General features: G+C 38.7%; 1 protein-coding gene across 2 annotated transcripts in view; it reads right to left on the bottom strand.

Moving 5' to 3' along the window:
• Positions 1-23,221, bottom strand: part of LOC134218397 (mediator of RNA polymerase II transcription subunit 13) — a 145,122-nt gene that overhangs the window by 72,948 nt on the left and 48,953 nt on the right. For both annotated transcript variants that reach the window (XM_062697341.1, XM_062697342.1), the window contains one exon: positions 11,849-12,176. In XM_062697341.1, coding sequence (XP_062553325.1) covers positions 11,849-12,176 — 328 coding nt within the window. The remainder of the gene's footprint in view (positions 1-11,848; positions 12,177-23,221) is intronic.

Here is a 23,221-nt window from a genome sequence, read left to right as displayed (position 1 = left end):
AATGATCGCCTGTGGGCGATTGATCGTGTATCCGATCGGTACGCAAAAAGTTTGAGTATTTTGTTCTGCTATGTGCGGCAGAGAAGTATATTACCAGTCCTATGTCAAAATCCACAATACGGCAGAAATTCGCACCCCATCATGCATTTGTTTTTATAAGCAATACACATTTCGACACATAAGTCTCAAAATACCTTCACCCGTCATCGTCACAAGTTGTCATAATATGTAGACAGCAGAATACCCGAACCAGCTCCGCAGTAGCGTCATCACAATAAAACACCCGATCCGGTGTTTATTTCATGTTTATTGCACGGCAAAGCATCAACATAGACCGCCTTCACCGCATAGGGATTTGAGAGAGAGACACCCCCCCCTTCCTTCAGCGGACACACAAGCCACTTTGTATTATAAATACCAATAGGTTCGGCTTAGGTTCCTGTATGCTAAATCACAGGACATATGGTGTGGTGGTGCGTGGCTGCAGTTTCGATTCTGCTCTGTATTCTCAACAAATCGTCGGCCAGGTCGGCAAAGCTCTCGAAGCTCCAGCACCGTCCGTCACCACCGACCGTTGTTGACGCTCCATACACAAAGCCAAGACCGAGAAAACTTGACCTGAAGTGGGTGGAACGTGCTGGCTGGAGCACATTCGACACTTCGGTAGAGCTGCTGATGTTGGTGGTGGTTGGTTGGTTACTGTTTGGGGTCAGAGAAGCCCTATATAGTGGCGTATAGAAATGCGACTTTACCTCGCCGAGCGTCATCATCAGCTCAGCACATAGCTGTTAGCTCTGTTCGTCTTGCTATGGTTGGTATCCATGCCGATGCACATGGGGTAACAGCATGGTAAACAGCAACTAACAGCGCAACGACGGCCAACTGCTAGTTATATCTACTTTCCCTAGGATAGGACTGACTGTGCTATGATTGTGACTGTCGTGGGGGAGAGGGAGGTGTCGTCTGCAAGCAGCACCGAATGGCACATACCTTTTAATTTGTACTATTACTTGGTAATAATGCTTTCATTACAGGACCACTGTTGCCTATCATTGGGGCTATTGCTTTGGTAGATGTGAGGCACTCTTTCAGATTCTGTTTAACCTTTCAATGAAAAAGTATATGCAAAGCTCACTGTGCGCTCACAAAAAATGTCCTATTTACAAAATTACAATACGGGGAATAATACGGTTTAATATAATATGGAATTTACAAACAGTCATTCGCCTTTGCCAAGGTTTAGATTGACCTTACGAGGTTTACTCCACTGCAATAGCTGCTCTACCTACAGAGTCCTTCGTTTGGTATGTATGCAGATGCAGCAATACAAACAGTAGGCGGATAAGAACATTACCTGTTTACATTTACGTCTTCTTCATCTTATTGGCATTACATCCCCCACTGGGACATTGCTGCATCGCAGCTTAGTGCTCATTCAGCACTTCTACAGTTATTAGTTGCGAGGTTTCTTAGCCAAGGTACCATTTTTGCATTCGTATATCATGACCATGAACCTAACACGATGATACTTTTAGGCCCAGTGAAATCGAGAAATTTCCAATCAAAAAATTGCCTAGACCGGCACCGGGAATCTAACCCAGCCACCCTTACCGCACGGCTAAGGAGGGCCGTAACCACGTTGAAATGTCTGTGTCCCATAGGAAAGGGTATTTTCTCCTTCCATCCGTTGCACAAACTCTTGATATATTGGATACCAATATGGATGTTCGTATCTACTTACAGGCAAATTGCAAATTAAAAATAATGACAATAATGTTGTCAAGTTGATGCTTATTTCATTTGTTTATATTTGCTACCTAATAATAAATTGTTGAAATATAAAAAAAAAAGGAAGGCCTGTTAGAGCGCCAATGTATACATAAAGTCCTTTTGAATTGTATCAAATTTCCGATAGAATCAACACAATTCACAACCACAAACGACAACTGCTAAATTAAGCAATCGCACTGTCATTTAATCAGGTCACTGTCTACAATTCCCCTATCGTGAATCTGATACAACAGCTTCATGAAAGGCGATAAAACGTTCCAATCAGGAAGACCCACATTAATTGAGAAGCCGAAGGCAAAACCTTCGCAAGCCAACACAGCTGGGAACAACTTCATGTACATATAGATAAAAAGTACATTTTCCGTCAACAATCGCTATCGCGGTTTATCGGACTGACTCGATTGTGTGGCGCTTGTGTAATGGTGATAAAAAAAATGTATCAATTTCCTGAACTCTCGAATTCTGCGGTGGGGAACAAAACAAAACAAAAATCAAAGTGATAATAAAATCACCACCTTCTCTCGGCGTTTGGCTATCACCAAAAAGGCAACGCACCGCAACCGATTCGTATAAATATGGAAGCGAACCGAACCGAATTAGGAAAAAATACCACACCGCAAATTACACACCAGCGCCTCCTAAAGGCCGTCATGATATATCATATTAACACTTAAATAACAATATAAACATGAAAATTTAAAATTGAAGTTGGAGGGCCAAGCCGGCCGAGCACTGTACATGTAGAAAAATAATAATTGTAGAACAGAAAATGATTAAATAAAGAAGAATTTTACTACTTACTACCACACCGCAACGATGTAAAATCAAAAGGCTAATTTGATTAATGATTCAAATAAGTGATTTTGGACATGGTGCATTTCGCAGAAGTGCGACAACGGATTTTTTTCATATGGAGTTTGGCAAGTATGACAGTACCCTCTTATTTGGCGCATAAATTACTCCAATGTCAAAATGCTCATATACTATCATAAATTGTCGTGGTATTTGTGAAAATTTGTATTTGTATTTACCGTTTTTACAAGAGAGAGTGACGTCGAAAGCACATATTAAATTGAAGATTGCAACGAACAAAAATACACCAAATCCGTAAAAATGTAGTGTTTTCACTTTGTTCCTTACGCGAAATATGCAGATAAATAATTATGCTGGTAGAAGAAACTCTGTGCTGAGCAGAAACAGTTGTTTCTTGCATTTTCCAAGGCATTTCGCGTATTGAGGAACGCTGTTGAAGTTGTATACTACAAAATAACTAAAAAACATTTTTTCGAAGCCTTTTGATTCTGTTATGCCGGTTTACTCGAACTAAGATTCAAAGGTCGAAAAGTTACAGGTCGAAAAAGTACACAGATAAGAATGTTAAACAATAATCATGCTCATATTTCAGAATGCAAAGAAACGCACATATAAATATAACATAGAGGAAGGTGGGGAGACTTGATCCCCGGGGAGACTTGATCACCCCCTGTTTTATCAAGAACTAAAGTAGTTTTGTTCTATCGTATTTTCAGTATAGATCCTTTAGACAAATGACCTTTATGTGGTGAGTTATTTTTTGGATTGACAATTTTTTTATTCCGCAGGGTGGTTTGTATGTTTCGACCTTCTCAAAGATTTTTTATTGGCCACGTAAATTGTGAACAACTTTTCATAACAATGACCTAATGCTTTCACAGCACAAAGCCATGAATATGCTTAAATTTGTACTGATGAAAATGTCAACATTCCATCAAAGTTTTAAGATATTTGTATTTGAAGTTATTGCCTTGGGGACACTTGATCCCCCATTCTTCACCCATACAAACATTTGGAGAAAAAATTCAAAAAAATATAAATTAGTTCTCAGGCTTCTAATTTTTTGTAGATTTGACAGATTTGATAAAGGGTTGGCAGGAATAAAAATGTTTATTGCGTAGATATCATAGAAAGGGGATCAAGTCTCCCCAAATTTTAAAATTGCATGTGCTATCGAATTCAATAACTAAAATCGTTTAGGTATACGCACAGCAATTCGCATACTTTTATGCCCAGGGGAAAAGTTTAAATTTCCAAACTGAAAATTACCTAGACCGGCACCGGGAATCGAACCCAGCCACCCTCAGCATGGTCTTGCTTTGTAACCGTGCGTCTTAACTTATCTTTAATTTCCAATACTTTTTGCTGTGTATTTTTATATTCATAAGTTCTGAACCATTTTCATGGGCATTATGACTGTTCGTAGTTGATACTCCGTGATTGACCAGAACAATCGCAATTGCACAGGGTACCAATGGATAGAAGCATGAGGTTTTGCTCACCAACCTAAATGTGCACAGTCCGGGAGCTCTAGTAATTTCAATGGTCTATAACGGCGCTGGCCACGTCCTCACGCTCTACAGGGGGATAGGAAGGAATTGATGATGCAATCACTAGCCCACTGCAAGCCGAGACCACCTTTGCACTTACCAATTCGACCCACTGCAAGCCGAGAACACCTTTGCAATTCATGCGGAATTTTATTGGGATCTGGAGGGGTTAGTTTCAACGGCAGAAGTTCGTCTTGATTAACGGGTTGCTTTTCCGCTCATTTTTAATTCTAACCTTTCGCTAATTGCGAATTCTAACAGTTACATGCTAGAACTAGTCTACTAGAACTACATACAGGATAGAAGAAGGAGACGGTATAAAAACCCATTTCCAGCTCCAGCGACTTCTGAAACATGAGAAATATATGGAAACTTACCAAGTAGGAGCAATAGAGCCGTCCTGGGACTGAATCCATGACCTCCTGCGTATGAGGCAGAAGTGGCGGAAAATAGACCATTACCTTTGATTGAACCGAACTTGAGTTGCGTGCTCTTGCCTACGTAATGCGGTGGAGTCTGAGCTAGACTACCGACTGACAAATAGCACACACAACCTCTACTTGATCAGTACATTTGCTGATGAAGAATTTGTGTAGTCATCAGACAATTTAAATACTCACGCTCACTCTAATGTGATCATTTTGGAAGTGTTGGCTTGAGGAATCAATAGATTGTGAGTGCTTCGACTATGTGTCCAATTTGGGAATCTCGGGCTCATTCAGTAGCCGCTGAGTTGCGAAGGCTGGCGGAGGTCCTTCGTAGCTTAGTTGGTTAAAAGCACCCGTCCAGCGTACTGAGGGTCGTGGGTTCGAGTCCCATCGAAAGAAAGTGGTTACTTCCAGTACATTTTTCAAATCAAAATCTTCACATCTGAGTTTTCCGAACATAGTAAATTTATGTTCAGGGTCGGGAAGTCCAATACCCGGAAAATAGGCAATTAACTTTGAACTGATTTCTTTTAAATTTTGATCGAATCACTAACAGGCGTAACAGTATAGAGTAGGTATTTTTGGTGCAACTTCTTCTTCTTATTGGCAATACATCCGCACACTGGGACAGAGCCGCCTCGCAGCTTAGTGTTCATTAAGCACTTCCACAGTTATTAACTGCGAGGTTTCTAAACCAAGTTACCATTTTTGCATTCGTATATCATGAGGCTAACACGATGATACTTTTATGCCCAGGCAGGGTTGGGAAAAATTAAATTTTCGAAAAATCGAGAATGATCAAACTCACCCGCGATTTTACTTTTAAATTATCAAGTGATTAAAACTCGCCAGCGATTGAGAAGCGTTTGAAAATCGTATCTTGATTTGAAGCATTTACCGTTACCTTTACCGTTACCGTTACCATGAAACCATAACGCCAAATAGAAGGTATAACGGGACTGTTGACAATTAGCTATTATTAGTGAAGATTAATGATTGAATGAAAATTCTGTATTTATTATCGTTTGAATACGAAATTTGAGAAGTTGTCGCCGGCGACAACTCTCCTACTGTTTTCACATGAAAAGTTTTCACATGAAAATTGCAATCATGACAGTCTGATAATGATTAAGCACAACACTGTGTTAAGCACATAACTTTTGGTTACGCGTGGTACGCATGCGGCGCGAAGAAAACGAATAGGTGTTGCGTCGTGCAATGTTATGACGAAGACTAATTTTTTTTCACTTTCTTCGTACGACAAAAATGACTAATGTCAGCCCTGGTTTTTAAAGGATGTTTCTCTTGGAACATCTTCGGATATTCTATTCAAAATTATAGGAATTCTTTAGGAGTTTCTTCAAAAAATCCTCCTGAAATATCTTGAAAAAATCATCAAGGTGTTATCTCAAAAATTCATCCTTGAGGAATCCTTTAGGAAATACATCCAGAAATTCTTTCGGAAATTCATTTGGAAATTATTTCAGGCATTCTATCAGGAATTCGTTCTGAAACTCCTCCGGGAATTCTTTCGAAAATGAATCCATAAGTTTCATTGAAAATTCATTTAGGAAAAGCTTAGGTAACTTCTTGAGAAATTCTTTCGATAATTTCTTTACAAAATACAAAAGAAACCTTTGGAAATACCTTTGGAATTTTCCTCGAGAATTAAGCATAAGGTTTCCTAAATTCCTTCGGAAAATATTTCTAAAAATCCTCCGAAGAATCCATTCCCTCGGAAATTCTGTTCTTTCGGAAATTTCCTCCAGAAATTATTTAAAAAATTCTAGAAATTTCCTAATAATTTTTTGAAGGAATTTCCGAATAAATTCTAAAGGAATATCCAAAAGAATTCCTGAAGTAATTTTCTACTAAATTCCTAAAGGAAAATTCGGAGAAAATCCGAATAGAAATTCTAAGCGAATACCTGGGGAAGAACTTTCGAAGGGGGATTTTATATAGGAATCGATGAAGGAATTTTCTAAATTATATCTAAGTAAATTTTCAGGAGAAATTCTCACAAAAAAAATCCCGGAGGTGTTCCAAAAAGAATTTTTGTCAGATGCTGGAAAAATTTCTGGAAGAATTTATGATGTTATTTTTCAAGAGTAACCTGAAAGGATTTCCCAAAGAATTCCTAAAGAAATTCTAGAAGTAATTCCATTTAGAAGTTCCAAAGATATTTCTAAATACTAAATAAGAAATTCGTTTGTCAATTCTTGCAGGAATTTCTGTTAAAAATCGCTCAAAAATTTCAAATCCTTTTTTCAGAGGCCTATGGCATATGCATTATTTATTCTTGCATTACAACGTTTATTTACGACGAGAATTTGAAATCGAACCTTTGAATTATGTGAATACAACATGTTCACTTTCTCACTTGCTGATTTCCCTGATTGTCTCAGGAATTCCCTGAATTTTCCAGGTGGAGAATAATTTCCTGAGAATTCCAGGTTTTCCATGTTTTTCCAGGTAGTCGACACCCTGGAACAGGTTTGACTTTCGAAATTGCAAACAGTGAAAATTGTCTCTACACTTTCCTTTTTTTCACAGAAAATACTTTCACTTAAACCGGACGTCTTCTTCTACTTCTATGGCTCTACATTCCAACTGGAACTTGGCCTGCTTTTGTTCTATTAGCATTTGCACAGTTATTAATTGAAAGCTTTCCATGCCCGCCAATGCATGAGTATGTATCTTGTGTGGCAAGTACAATGGATACACTATGCCCAGGGTATCTCCGGATTGTTAATCCTACGCCTTTGCTCGCAAGGCTAATTGGAGACCATAAACCGGGTTTACACCATGAGTTTTAAACTCTTCACTCAGATTAGTGGGATTGTACTGCGGTAGCCCCGGGGTAGACGAGGCATAGCTGAGGCATTCCACGGGGCATGTCAGTCGATCCTGAGCGACCATTTCGAAAATATTTGAAACTCTGCACAGTTTTTCAATTTCATCTAAATCGTCATTTTTCGATATCAAATCTTCATATTGAGTCACGACTAACTTTTCAAAAGGGTGTATGTGAAAATAGTTCAAAAATATTTAAAAAGCTGCACAGCAAAAACGGAATGTTCGATTGTTATGATTTTTTCAGCAAAGTTAGACAACTAAATGGTGATTCTTAAGAAAATGTGCACAGTAAAAAAATGTTTTTTGCCTTTAAAAATATCATTTTTGTCACAAAAATCAAATATCTCAAAACCCTATCTTTTTCGAACGTAATTTTTTAGGGAAAACGGTCCATTATATTAGCTATCTACCATAAAAATTTGGTGATGGTAAACTAATAAACAAAAAAGTTATGACATTTCAAACATTTCACAATTTTCACATTTAGTAAAAAAATTTTTTCCTGTGTAAGTTATTTCGAGAATTGCAGTTTGATGCAGATTTTATTGTTAAGGACGTGATTTAAACAAGTTGTTTTCATGATATTTTGATTTAATTATTCATAGCATCTATAAGAAACTTAGACACGATCCAGTGTTGTGATCAAAAGTATTGATAGTGTCATAATTTTCATTGCACGTGACTGGCGAAAAATTCTTTTAATAGTGTTGAAACCTGTTGATAATAACGTTGATAGAAACATATCAGAAATGTTATTTTTAAGACAAAAGCTGCAAAATCAAAGATTTATATACACGTGTACGTCTATAGTTTACCTGCAAAAAATATACCGCTTAGAGAATAGACTTTATGATCGGGAGGAAACGGGTATCTTCAACAACAACAAATGCATGATAGGTACATACCATGACAATGCTCACGAAAAAGCAAAAAATTACTACTACTAAGGTTGTTAAAGATCTTATAGTAATTTTTTCTTCAGTCAAACAAATGACACCAAACTAGTCAGTAAAAACTTAAAAGTGATTTTGTTTATTGAAATATTACGAACAACATGAGTAGCCGCTTTCTCAACTGTTGTAGGCCGTTTGATGGAAAAAAGTGTTCAAAAGAGTTACGAAATCTCACCGAAAGCACCATAGATAAACTGAAAGCGACTGGTTATGCTCCAATGTCCACATTGAATACAAATTTACGCATTTGCACGTCCTGCCGTCTAAACGTTGACAAAAGAGCAATCTGTATATCATCGGTTGAGCAGAGCGCAGGAAGTTCGAAAACGACAGCAACTGAGGAATTGCCAGATGTATCGACAACAACTGAGGAAGTACCAGAAGTATTAAGTGCTGAGAGCCTTGCCACCGTACCATCAGCGAAATCTGTTTCAACAAATCAACGCTTTAACGAGGGCATAGCTGGGATAAAAGTGACTCCGATTAAATGGAGTAAGATGGACTACGTTTATTACCCGGAGAAAAAATACCGTGAAATAAACGAAGCTGTACGAAGAAACCTCTTCAAATTAGGACCTGATGATGTGGAAAATACAGACTACGATGAGGTAATTATAAATATGAAGGAAAGGTTCTCGAATGCAGCCACGACAAGGAAAGAAAAATTATTGATTTTGTCGATGCTGCCAAGTTCGTGGTCTATTCAGGATGCCATTGATGAGTTCAAAACCAATAGAAATACAGTAAAAGAGGCAAAACAATTGAAGAATAACTGTCTTTCAACCAAAAATACTAGGTCTAGTACTGCATTAACAGATGAGACAAAAGAAATAGTAGTTCAATATTTTGAAGATGATGAAGTAAGTCGAGCTATGCCTGGTCAAAAAGATTATGTATCAGTAAAAAAGATGGAAAGCGTCAAGCAATCCAAAAACGATTAATGATGACGACTTTGAAAGAAGCGTACACACGCTTCAAGGAAATTCACGATAATATTAAAATAGGTTTTCCTCATTTGCAAGCCTTCGGCCAAGGCAATGTAAGCTTCTTTCCAATTCAGGAACACATAATGTGTGTGTGCACAACCCATGAGAATATTAATCTTATTTTACATAGTTTGAAAAGAATCAATTTAACAAAGGATATTAAAATGTTAACTGGTAGTCTTTTGTGTGAAAATACAACATCAAATTGCTATCTACGATCTTGTTCGGATTGTCCAGATTCTTCATCATTGGAAAATACTTTATTCGCTGAGTTTGAAGAAAAATATATTGATCAGTTATCATTTGAGCAATGGGTGACCACGGATAGGTGTGACATAGAAACTATTGTAAAACCTGTAGATGAGTTTGTGTCATATTTTTGCTTGAAATTAGAAAGTTTAATCCCTCACGATTTCATTAAAACAGAACAATCCAGCTTTTTAAAAAATACGAAAAATACATTACAAAATGGTGAATTTTTAGTCATTTGTGATTTTTCTGAAAATCACAGCTTTGTATTGCAAGATGAAGTGCAGTCCCATCACTGGAACGTACAACAAGCTACAATTCATCCATTCGTTATTTATTTTAATGGAAGTACGCAAATTGAACACTTAAGTTTTATTATAATTTCCGAAGATTTAAGACACGATTCAGTATCCGTAAACTTGTTCATTGAAAAATGATTAACTTTTTACGCGTTGATAAGCATAAAGAAGTCAAAAGATATATTTCATGTCTGATGGAGCAGCGTCGCAGTACAAAAATCGTAAGAATTTTTCGAGCCTATGTCAATTTAAATCAATGTACGGAATTGATGCAGAATGGCATTTTTTGCTACATCACATGGCAAAGGTCCTTGTGATGCTATTGGAGGAACAATAAAGCGCATGGCCACAAGAGCAAGTTTAGCCAAAGAACGTGAGCATCCAATTAAAACTGCGAAAGAACTTTTTGATTGGGCAAATCGTAGAAAAGAAAAAGATTTAACCAAATTATCATTTTGTTTTACTACTACTGAAGAGTACGAAATAAAGGCTTCAGAGCTCAGCGAGCAATTTAATAACGCGAAAACGATCCAAGGAACCCAAAAATTTCACTGTTTCATTCCATTGTCGGAAAATAAAATTAAAGCAAAACTATACTCAAACTGTGCTGATAATAATTCAAAAGTGTTCGATATTTTAAAAATATTGAATAAAAAAAATAAAAATAAAGTATTAATAAACTGTTTTCATGATATCATAACCCATACCAAAATTCAAACCCAAAACTCTTAGAGTTTCTATAACAACATTGTGTAACTGCCACACTTAATTTAATACTTAGGATAATATTAATTCATTTTTATTTATTTATACATGTAATATACATAATATCGATGAATACATAAATATGGAATATCATACAAACAACTTGTTTAACTCACGCAAGGCCCTTAACAAAAAAAACCAAATCAAACTTCGATTCTTGAAAAAAAAAAATACACGGAAATTTTTTTTGTTTACTATATGTGAAAATTGTGAAATGTTTGAAATGTCATAACTTTTTTGTTTATTAGTTTACCATCACCAAATTTTATGGTAGATAGCTAATATAATGGACCGTTTTCCCTAAAAAATTACGTTCGAAAAAGGTAGGGTTTTGAGATATTTGAGTTTTGTGACAAAATGATATTTTTAAAGGCAAAAAATTTTTTTTACTGTGCACATTTTCTTAAGAATCACCATTTAGTTGTCTAACTTTGCTGAAAAAATCATAACAATCGAACATTCCGTTTTTGCTGTGCAGCTTTTTAAATATTTTTGAACCATTTTCACATACACCCTTTTGAAAAGTTAGTCGTGACTCAATATGAAGATTTGATATCGAAAAATGACGATTTAGATGAAATTGAAAAACTGTGCAAAGTTTCAACTCAATAGAAAATCATGAATTAAAAATTTTCTTAAATTTTGATGCTGTTGCTTGGAATCGCTCAGCTGTAGAACTGAATACCTTTGCGTTTTAGATGGTAGATAGTTTGTTGAAAGTATTGTTTGCTTCCAAGAATGAGTTGGACACCGTGTGATATTTGTCTCGCGGTATACTCTGTTCTACGAAGAATTCGCAAAGATTTTTTGCAACAGTAATGGGTAACCACCTCTAGTTATTGTGTTTGTTTTGTGTAGTATCAGATAATTTACTGTAGTTTTCATTTTGAAAGGAGAAACTTACGTTAGAGTGATTCCTATTTTTGTCGTTTTGGACACTCAAGGTTAGTTTATCCTTCTCCGATGGTATTGGACGAATTATCAGACTTATTAGACTTTTTATTTCTATAGATTTTGTTTTTGGAAAACTATCAATGCAGCACCTTTGTAAAAATTCTATGGAATTGCAGACTACAAATTCATATAGGTACATATGTACTGAAAATATGCAACAACCTTGTAAAATGGAAACAACTCTTTCTACTGTCGTGTACTTACCGGAAGACTTGAGCAGCTCCGGATCGACCAGTTCCGTTAGGTCCGGCTCCTCGCCGTACCAGAATATCCACAGCTCTTTGGCGGCCGTCAGCGACAGGGGCGGATGGATGACCGACCCGCCCGTCACCGGACCAGGTATGCTGATCTCGAACACATTCTGGTCCTGTTCGGCGGGTTTCGGGGCAGCCACCCTCCGCCAGACGCACAAAATGTCCACCTCGAGGCATTTCGAGTAGGATCGGAGAACCGGATCGTCCAGCGGGTAGCTGGACGCGTTCGGCCGTTCACCCTGTACCAACTTACGCCATTTGATACCGCACAAATCGGTCTGGAAACGGGAGAGAAAAAAGAGTTAGTTAGTTTAGTGTTTTGTTTATCAATTCCATAAAATTTGTCATATTTTGTTGCTCAATTACAAAATAACCGCTCTATCTAAACATAATTGTCTACTCAAAATTTAAAGCTTTTTTTTGTTCAAAAGATACGCATGGGTTAAGGACATTTTCTCGACTCCCATGGGCATAAAAGTATTATTGTGTTAACCTCATGATACACTAACTTTACGCGTAATATATTATTCGCGTAATTTATTATCGAAATTATAATGAACATTTTTCATCATTTATTAAATAAGTTTCAGTTTTATTCCTACCAGAACATAAATTTTGAAACGCAGAATTGAAACAAAGTATACGAATCTTATGCTGCTGAAAATCAAGAAATTATTATTTCATATTCATTTTTGCAACTAAGCTGTTAAATATTTTAGAAATAAAAGTATCGTTCTTGAATGGTTATCTAATAGCATGTCAATTCATTATTTGTGACCTCGTTGATCATATTCAGTGATAGCGGAGTGCGACAATTACTTGGTGTGCCTTAAACCTTGGACAGACACTATACTGTTAGACATATTGCACTGGGGATGGAAAATTCGAAGCAACCAACAAAGCTATCGTCGACTGCGATTGTGATTGAACTGCGGTCATTAGATGAAGTGATTTGACAGACCACCCACCGATTGCCCAATGCAACTCCAATGCAATCCGTGCAGAACAGGTAGCTTTGCATGATGCATCCAATCCCAATGAAGCCGTACGTGCAGCAACCACGTTCGGTTATACCGTGGCCTACAACAGAAACTCCCGACAGGTATATAAGGTCAAAAGTGTGGGTTATTTCCCGCCTGTCGTCATCGTCGTAGCCAAATACCTCTGACATGGGAAAGCTACCCAATAACAGGCATCAAGCGGCCACACCGGGATGAGGTGGGACCCTAGTGGTAGTGAACACGCTTTTCGTTGTTTTCATCTCTCACGGCGATTCGACGAGGCACGAACGAGCAGCAGACCAAATCAGGCCGGCAGCAGCAGCCGTCAGTGCGAGGTGGCTGCTGCGGTGTGTGTCCATGTATTCGTAATGCGAGCAAAAAGAGCCACCGACTGATGTTCTGCTGTGCGGCTTTGGTCTGGAATGAGGCTGCAGACTGGAACGGCACGGAGGAGGGCCGTGGGAGATAGCGCAAGGTAAGGTAAATAACACAGCCGTGCTTGAGGAAACCCGCTTTTCGTCGTTCGTCGGTTCTCATGTTGGTTCGCAGGGTCGCTGGCTGGCTGATGACGAGATTGCGTTTGGGGTATAGATGAAGGTGAGCAGTGAATGTTGTTGATGACGGTGATGACGACGTGCGAAGGTACGATGCGAAGCGCATTCGGTTGGACCCAGCTCTGATCTCGAAAATATAGCAACACTCGAAAGCGTTCAGTGCTCCGACTCCGATTTAATTTGAGTGGAACATGCAGCTACGATCTACTTTTTGGGACGGTTAAAGGTTGGGAGAAAGCTCCGTTCATTTGGACTGGGCGACATCGAAAATTTGCGTATATGTCGGATTAGGAAGACACAGCTGGATTGTGGAATGAGTGAGAATCCCTAATTGCAGAGCCGATTGTTGGACATCCACGATGGGATGATGATGAATGTGGTTCAGGGTGCAACCTAAATGGAATGGGACTTGGGTGGTTTTTATCACTTGAGGACAGGCAGGTTGACAAAAAGTAGGATAAATAGATAAATAGTTGAAATAGCAATAAGCCTTAAAATCGGGCTGTGGAAGTGGAACAATCCAAAGACGATAAATTTGATTTCCGACATCTTTGGTAAACAGTTAATTTTCAAGAATTCCGGAACACAAGGAAAAACAGTGGAACTGGATCGAATGCAACTTGTTGCAACTAATCGGTTAATGGCAAGTACGGAAGTTTATTGCATACACACACACACAGACATCATATCAGTTCGTCGAGTCCAATAGATTGATATATGGCTCTCCGATCTTCGATCCGAAATCTTTTTTGGAGTGAACATATAGCCTTTCTTCTTCTTCTTCATTGGCATCACATCCCCAACTAAGACATTGCTGCCTCACAGCTTAGTGTTAATTATGCTCTTCCAAAGTTATTAACTCCAATGTTTCTAAGCCAAGTAACCATTTTTGCATTTGTATACCATGAGACGATGACACGATAATACTTGTATGCCCAGGAAAGTCGAAAAAAAATTTCACCTGAACTAGACTGGCTATGTAGCCGTGCATCTTACCGCACGTCTAAGGAGGGCCCCATATAGCATATAACAGGACGTATAGTCGTTACGTACACTAAGTGTACGAGAAAGACAAAAAGAAAAAAAAAACTATGCCTAGTGAGCAATAATCGTGGGATAATCAAGTGGCGAGTACAATTTACATTCGGTCGAAATGCTGTGAATGATATTGCTTAGATATAATTGATAGGAAATCAATCTCATTTATTGCGATTGAGCAATTATCGAGCTTTTCTGTCATTACTGCAGTAAGTTCACAAGTTGAATAAAGACCAACCACTATTCCAGTCCGGCGGGTCCATCTCGTCGCACACTGCATTACAGAAAAGCACAAGAAGGAGGTCATCCTGTTTGACAAGTAGAATGCGTAGGGCGCATGTGCAGGAATTACAACGCTGGCGACGAAGAAGACGACGGTGATTTCTCCTTTCCGTGGAATCTACACACCAAATTTTCTTTAAGTCATCCAGCAAAATGATTTGCTGGAATCACACCAGCAAAGTAATGTTTTGCTGTTTTACAGCATTTCCTTTATAAGTTTACTGAATTTCAGCACTTGGTTCAACAAGTGTCAGCAACAACCTTGTGTTTGCTGAAAACCAGCAAACCTATCAAAACGTCAGTTGAAAATGTCATTTGATATCCATGTACAATTTTCAATACCTCATGTTTGATTTTCAACCTACAAGGACAGTGGGATTCAAACGTTCAGTGAATGATTTTATTTTAGAACTTGCTTGGTAAGTATGTTTAATGTCAACAAAATCCATCTTAAAATGGCAGAAAGTGGCAGAAAATTGTTGTGATTATGATGAATATAGACCATTATTTTCTTTCTTGATTTCAGGCGGATTGATATTGTGGATTGTGGACCAGAAAAAAAGAAGTCTCGGTGCTACAAAATGTTGGATATAAATAAATAAAAATTACTTAGTGATTATTGAAAAATATACATAATAAAAGATAGACATGTAATAAAAGAGCACTTAATTTATTTTCAAGGCTAAGAACTACCGATTTTTTGCAAATATTTTTTTCAATTCTAATTTATTTATAATCCTGTAAATTGCTGAAAATACAGCTAAAAATGAACGTTAATCTTCTGCTGGTTAACCAGCAATATGATTTTTCAATTTGCTGATTATCAGCATTTGAACTGTCATTTCCGTTAAAATTAATTTTGCTGGTTAAACAGCAATTTATTTTGCTGAGTGAATTGCTGGATGAACAGCACAAAAAAAATCAGCAAAATTTTGCTGGTTTCCAGCGAAATAAAAATAGTGTGTACTTGACGTCGCACCGCAACCTCCGTCAAATTCGGTTCGTCTCCGACAGAAACGTAGACTACTTACACGGAAACGTGTTTCCAATAATCGGAACATAAGTGTTGAATGTGTGTATTGCAATTAAGATAAACAACGCCGTGGCGTCATTGCTGTTCACCGAAGACCAACCAGAATGCCGAAGAGTGAATAAAAATGCTTTACTGATAAGGACATGACGACGATTGGTTGAGGTTGAAGGAAACGAAGATAGAAGGGGATCCCCAGGGTTGTTGATAATCTTTATTGATGAATTCGCTGAAGCTCGAGATGCAGTGGCGCTGTCAAGTAGAAAGGAAGAGAGAATTTCTTACAGTGGGAAGCCGTAACTGGCTTGTCTATCCTGGTGGGTACTCATAATTGAAATGTTTTCCCCTTCTTGTACGATGTGGGAAACAGACTCTCCGGTTCCGAAAAGGAAACATTAAAAAAAACCTGTATAGTGTATCGTATCTTCTGATTATAGTAGATATACACAAATACTTCCACATGAAATATTTAGAACGTTCATGTAACCAATACAGCTACGACGAGCTGTCATTCTTGTTTTCTCGGAATTACGAGAGCGAGCGCTAGATATACTCAATATTGTATCAACATTGGACTTTATTAGCTTTTCGCAGCTATTCGCCGCCACCGCAAGCGCCTGTTTTTGTTATTCTATTATAAGCCGCATCGCGGTCAGCGTGTGGCTGTATTGGTATCACCTCCGTATCACGCTTTGCACCGAGACATAGGCGCTTGTATTAGTAGTTCGATTAACCATTGCCTACCGATTTAGCGTTCAACCCCAGGTCCATGGGAATGCGAATGCGCGCTGCCACATTGGGGATTGTTATGGGGGCTGTTTTATAACGAACCGCTGCCGCCTGCTCTGATTATGGTTGGGGACGGCCGCCGGTGCCGCTTCGACGGCGGTTATAACCGTCACTCTCCTATCCATCGCTTATTTTTTTACGCGAACGATTGCGCGCTCAACCGTGAACGCAGCAACACATAGTGAGGTAGGCACAGAGCATTGTGTAGGTTCGTAGGAACTGTGATGAAGAAATTTGCGACCGAATGATGAAGTGAATGCGAGATACCCGCACAAAATAGACAAATGGAAAATGTTCATGCCGGATTCCCCCGAAGGCGGCGAATTTGTGTACCTTGGGATGTTTCGCCGTCCTATACCTCTCTCCTAGTCGATTTATGTACATCTTCGGTCTCTTTGTTGTATTTTTGTGTTTCTAGGGTTTGCAAGTCCGGTATGGAAAACAGAAAGACTATGCAAAGCAGCAAAACCGTTGTTGATGGTGGACGAGGAATAATCAAAGATGCGAAGCGAAGCAATGTGTTCATGGGGTAACTCACGTTTGCCGTAGCTAGCAGGGCACGTGTCGCTGCCAGCTTGTGTGGTTTACGTGTAGTGGTTAGTGTGGGTGTGATTTATAGGATTCAACGAAAAAGTTATCGCTTCTATATGAGTTGAGCAAACATGTCCAGAGGAATACAGGGCATATTGGCTTATGACTGGGTACGGTTCCACCTATTTACAATCGGATTGTTGTTACATTAATAGCATAAGTCGTGCGACATCAGCGTCACAATTTGAATTGAAGTGGGTGAATATGAAGTGCAGATTCATATTTTTGATCGTTGCTTGAAAAGATATATTTGCAATCCAGCACAGAAATCAAGATGGGGAATCCAGAACCAGTAGTCCCGGAAAAAATACGGGATTTTCTATCCATAGGATTTCGTAACAACAAAAAGGAAATTTTGTTGAGAGCAACAGAGGACTCCTCGCTACCTACCGAGTATCACGCGAATTGTTCTTATCTTCTCGCAGAAGATACGGACGTCGTCAGAATCAGGCTATAATTATCTCAGCAGTGGGCTACGAGATGGTTAGTTTACATCTGGGATGGGGCGATCATCACTTGTCTAGGTACCACAGCCCTGGTAAGATGACAAACCGAAAGACAAACAATCATCTACGAAAATTGTTGTCGAAAATACAGAATTGAGCAATCGGCCACGGAAGCTCGTTACTTGTAACGATAGGACCCTGTTGGATTAGAACCTGAACAAGTTGCCCTCTTTGCTTGAGATCTGCAGAGGATGAAGGTAGAACTTACATCGCTTTAACGGGTTCGATGGTGAGCAACAGTACAATGGGAATTCCGCACAGTGGACCCACCAATTTCCGGAACATCATTCAAATATCACATTTATTACAGCGTTTGGTAACAAAAATTATCGCATCTTCGTGTTGAGAATTAAGAATAAGTTACTACAGTTTGATCAATGCATACGCAAAAACCAACGACAAACCCGATTAAGGACGACTTCAGCCTGCATTTCTCATATGTCATTGATGTGAGGACCCTTCGAAACCTAAATATCGTCTCTAAACACTATCTGGTGATATGTATGCAGCTGAACATACAGCGATTGTTGGGTTAGAGCGTTGAGGAGTAATTCGCTCATAATCCTGACGTATGACGAAAGACACCAAACTGAAGAAAAATTCAATGCATAGTGGCAGCAAGCCCACGGAGACCGTCAATACCGTCTGCTGGAACTTGATACTACACACGGGAATCAACGGAAAGGCTGGATAGCTGATGTGGATTACCAAAGAGCGCCAGATGAGAAATCTAGGAGAGCCAGGATCCGCAGCTCGTAGCGTTTATACGCCGAATCAGAGAACTAAGAACAGCTGAGAAAAAATTCCACCAGCCTTTGAAACGAAGGAAGGACGAAAAAGTACTCTCGGAGTTCGACGCGCGGAAGTTCTACAGAACGATTAACAACATGCGCAAGAAAAGCGCAGCGCCAGTCATGATCAATGATAGCTCCGAAAATTAATACAGTTATCAGTTATTATAACACCAAATGCATAACAAATTATTACCCGTGTCTTGTCTTGTCTTAGCACATAAACAAATTATTAGCATAACAAATTATTATCCGTGTGATATTAAAATACCTAAGCATGTTAGACCTTTAGTGTTTTGCATATTGTTTTTTCTGAATTTTACATATTATGCAAGCCAAGTTCATACCATCGCTCCTGCTCGGGTTTGAGTTATTGTTGAATGGACAATCGCACAGAGAGGGCACAAACAAAATCAAGGTTGAGAGTGATGGACAAACAGTGGAGCCACCCATGCTAGAAGAAGTGAGAAAGTCTATTCGAGAGCTATAAAACGACATGGCTGCTGGGAAGGCCGAGCTTCATAAGATTGGAAATGATTGGCTGAATAAAAAAAATCTCAAAGTGATTGAAATGATCTGGCAGGAAGCGAAATACCTTCGAGCTTGGCCTGATGGCCTTATGTCTTATCTACAAGAAAGGGCACTATCGACGAGTAACACTCCTCAATACTACTTCAATTCTGTTTAGTAGACTGTGCCCGGAGACCTTTTCGAGAAGGTCGATCAACAACGCACCAGATGTTCACTCTGCGACAAATCCTTGATTAATTCAGGAAAACAACTTGCGGGCTCATTATCTGTTTGTGGAATTTAAAGGCAGCGTACGACTCAGTGAAATGGAACGAAACGAACTATAATAAGTAACATGGATTTCTGGCAAAACTATATCGTGCGCCGCTGGATGAGTTTAAATCAAGCGTCAGAATTTCTGTTGAGACATCCGATTCGTTCGTGAAGTTATCTGGATTCAAGCAGGACGATGCGCTCTCTAATTTCCTATGCAACATAGATCTGGAAGGTGAAATTCAAAGATCTGGTGTGCAAAGAAACGGAATCATCGTCAATAAGTCTTATACGCTCCTTGATTTTGCGGATGACATCGACAACATTGGTGTAGATCACAGAGCAGTAGAAGAGGCCTTCGTGCCTTTTTAACGGAAGACTGAAAGAATAGAGCTGACCATAAACTCTTTTCAAATCAAGTATCTGGTAGCTGGCTGAGAACGCCCCCAACCGTAATGATATTAGCCGCGAGATAAAAAGACGTGTTGGGACTGCAACTGCAAAAACTGTCAGTCAGGAAGAAAATTCCAACTCAAAAGTCGAAAAGAACAGTGTTTTATTTGAAATTTAAAAATAGATGGAAAATGCTTCCTCAACATTTTTGGTCTTGTTTGACGTATGGAATAATATGATTTAAACGCACACCCCAGGGCACTTGACTCAACCATTGACAGTTAATATATGGGCCTGACGTTTTGGGCTGATGGTTCATCCGTTCTGATATGTTGCCTTTTCAGCAACAGACGTTGCTCAATCCAAAACATGTCTTAAAAATCATTATTTTTACTGACTTAGAATATTATCAGAATTTATATAACATCGGTTCATGTATTCTTGACCACTGCACAATCGTTTGCAACCATAAACGATGTACGGCTTTAGGACCCAATTAAGTCTTTCAACGGTTTGCATGGCCGGCTCAAATATTGCAGCTTACAGACACCAACAAATCCAGTTCGTTGATTCGTCCAGTCGCCCATGGAGCATGGACGTTAAAAAGAGACTATCAAATTCTGGGAGCGTTTGAGCGGAAAATACTGCGATTAATACTTGGCAGCGTGGGGGAAAATGGCGAATGGCGTAGATGCATGAATTACGAATTGTACCAAGTGCACAAAAAAGGCAAGCTAATAAAATACGGCAGATTACAGTGGGCTGGATATGTAGTGCGTGATGATGGGCGGTCAAAAAGGAACGACTTGCATTATGACGTTACATTCCGCTCCGAACAATACATCATAGGCATAAGAAGGTCTCCTCAAGAATGACTATTTTACATATGTATTCGACAAATGACATTTTTGGGTGATTTTTGAGAACATTTTCTGAGGAGTGGGGGCAGTCAAGTCGGGAGACAGCTGATTGACGTAGGGGCATATGGAGGAAAAAGAGTCTGATAGGGTCCATCATTTTCTTACGCTCCAAATAAGTAAAAAAAAATGAGTGTAAAAAATCAAATCGCTTAATTCTAATTTTTTTCTTGTTTACTAGTTGAACGTACCCTACTACCTTGCTCGGAATAGTATTTTTTTTTTTTTTTTTTTTTTTGGGTGCCTCGGAGGTGAACTAGCCTTGGCCTAAAAACCTCTTTAATAAAGATTATAATAATAATAAGTATTTTTTTGGAATGTAACCACAGACAAACAGCCGTAACACTTCTTCAACATCGTTCACGTGTTCAACGGTTTATTTGAAATACATCTGCGCTACGCGATTGTGCCAAGAGAGACGCTAGTGTGCAATGTTTTTCGCCGAGATTTCTGACAAAGTTGCTGAAAATCAACAAATAATTTGCCGAAAATCAGCTAACAAACGCCTTTTTGGCCGGAATATCCAAGCCTGTGTCAAGCGCGGTGTCATCATCATCAATAGACATAGCCCGCTGGCATCATTGAAAAGCAATATGAAAAAAAGTGTCCGGGACATCCTGGCTACGATCTGACGATGGGCAAAACAATGGGATGTCAGTAGCCTAAGAATATCAGTTAGTGTTCTATTTTGCTGGCGCACGGCTGTGAGAATTTTTGCCGAGCTGCAGAAATAAAAACTAAATGTGTACATAATCGGAAAACCATCCATTGACCCACTCAGTGTTCTGTTAATGTCCTGTCTAAGAGTAAAATCAGCAGTGTTTCAAATCTTTCGGGGCTTTCAATTTGAATATGAATCTAAAACATTAATTTTCCCAGCGTCATTTTATCTACGGATCAATCCACTTTGCAATTGCGGCGCCTTTTTTGGCATCAACATAATGATTTTATTTCTTTGAAAATTTGAAAAACATGAATAGAACACTGCTGGGGAAACCAGTGAGTTTGTTCTATTTTGCTCCCGATTCAAACTAGAATAGTGGTCAAAAATTTAGAATGAAACTGAATCACTACTGATTTCACTCTAATGCTAGCTGTTCAGTCAATGCAACCTCTAGTCGATATGAAATCAAGCATAATTTTTCATAAGGACATATGTAACAAAAGTAAACAAAACGAGGTTTTTAATTCAACATGACAATCACACGCGACTTTATATAATACACATCGATTTTATTGATTTTAGATCTTAAAATTCTTAAATTTTATCTTTTTACGAATCGACGTATGTAGAATTTTCTATTTTTGAAGTCTCACTGTTACATACGTCGCTTTAACATATGGGAACTAAGAGCGACCTATGTACCAAAAAAGCAAAACAAAACAAAACTGCAGTTGCGTCATTCGTGCACTATGGAAAACCGACCAATGTACAGCGACGTATGTACAGCATACCGGTGTATGTATAATTTTATCGTTTTTCACAGGGAATTTGAATTAACTGAGCTATAACGTGAAGCAGACTTATTAAGTGCCATGTATTGATGCATGCCAGCGGAAAAAAATATTGAAAAAATATTTAGTTTTTAAACAGTTTAAAAAAAGTTTGGCCAACTTTCTGCAAAGGATTTCTCGAATCCTCATAATTGTTACATACGTCGATATGAAAAATTATGCTTGAAATGACAAAAAAGAGAAATGGCATTCATCGAAAATTCTCGATTTCATAGTGTGGTTTACAATGTTTAACTAACAACGAAGTAAATAAATAAATTGAATCACTGTGTCAATTATGGAGTAGCAATGTGGTGATACATATCCCAATCTATCGATCATATCGAAATGCAAACACGTAGTGACTGATGTTGGCTAAGTAATAATCCTTCGCATCGCGATTATCAAGATTCTTCAATCGTATGATTACAATTCACGTATGATCGTTTTCACGATGCACTCATTCATAAATCCACAAGATTAATACGAGTGATTGAACAGCTGTGACTGACAACTACAAACTTGTACAGAACTCATATTTCTATGGTATAAATTAAGAGAACAACCTTTTTGCGTCTTAACATTATTTTCGAAGAAAATCATGTTTACATCCGAAAAGCGAATAGAATGTATCAGTCTGTGCAAAATAATAACAACAAACAGTCATGACGGAGCGAATCAAGCAACCAAGTAAATAATGATAAATGCCCTGTTGTCATATTATCTCTATCCCCCCATCGCACTCGTACGAGAGTTGCGTTGTTGCTTGACGGTGGTCTTTATTTACCCACACTACAACCGTGGTTACCGCCGAATACGAAATGGAAATTTTCCTTGAGTGTATAATAGGAAACTATTCCTAGTTTGCCACAAACCGGTACTTTGATTCAAGTCCATATCTGTGCCTATTAGTTCACAAAGACCGCAAGTGTCCTGCGCCTAGCCAGACCGATCGAATTACGCTATCGATCTCAATCGCACGAGCGCATACCAGTGCGCATTGAGTAAATTTAGTAGAGAAGTTGACATTGACATAAATCGCACACACTTAGTAGCCTTAGTTGGTCGCAATATCAACGCATACGGTTAGAACCGGAGGAGGGGTAAAATAGCGATCGCCGCACCACCCTCACGCCGTTCAGTGAGCCGAGTTG

This window comes from Armigeres subalbatus, chromosome 2, assembly GCF_024139115.2.
Source record: "Armigeres subalbatus isolate Guangzhou_Male chromosome 2, GZ_Asu_2, whole genome shotgun sequence".
NCBI classification, from domain to species: Eukaryota; Metazoa; Arthropoda; class Insecta; order Diptera; family Culicidae; genus Armigeres; species Armigeres subalbatus.
Note: the sequence above shows the minus strand (reverse complement) of the source record. Positions and strands in the feature narration are given on the sequence as shown.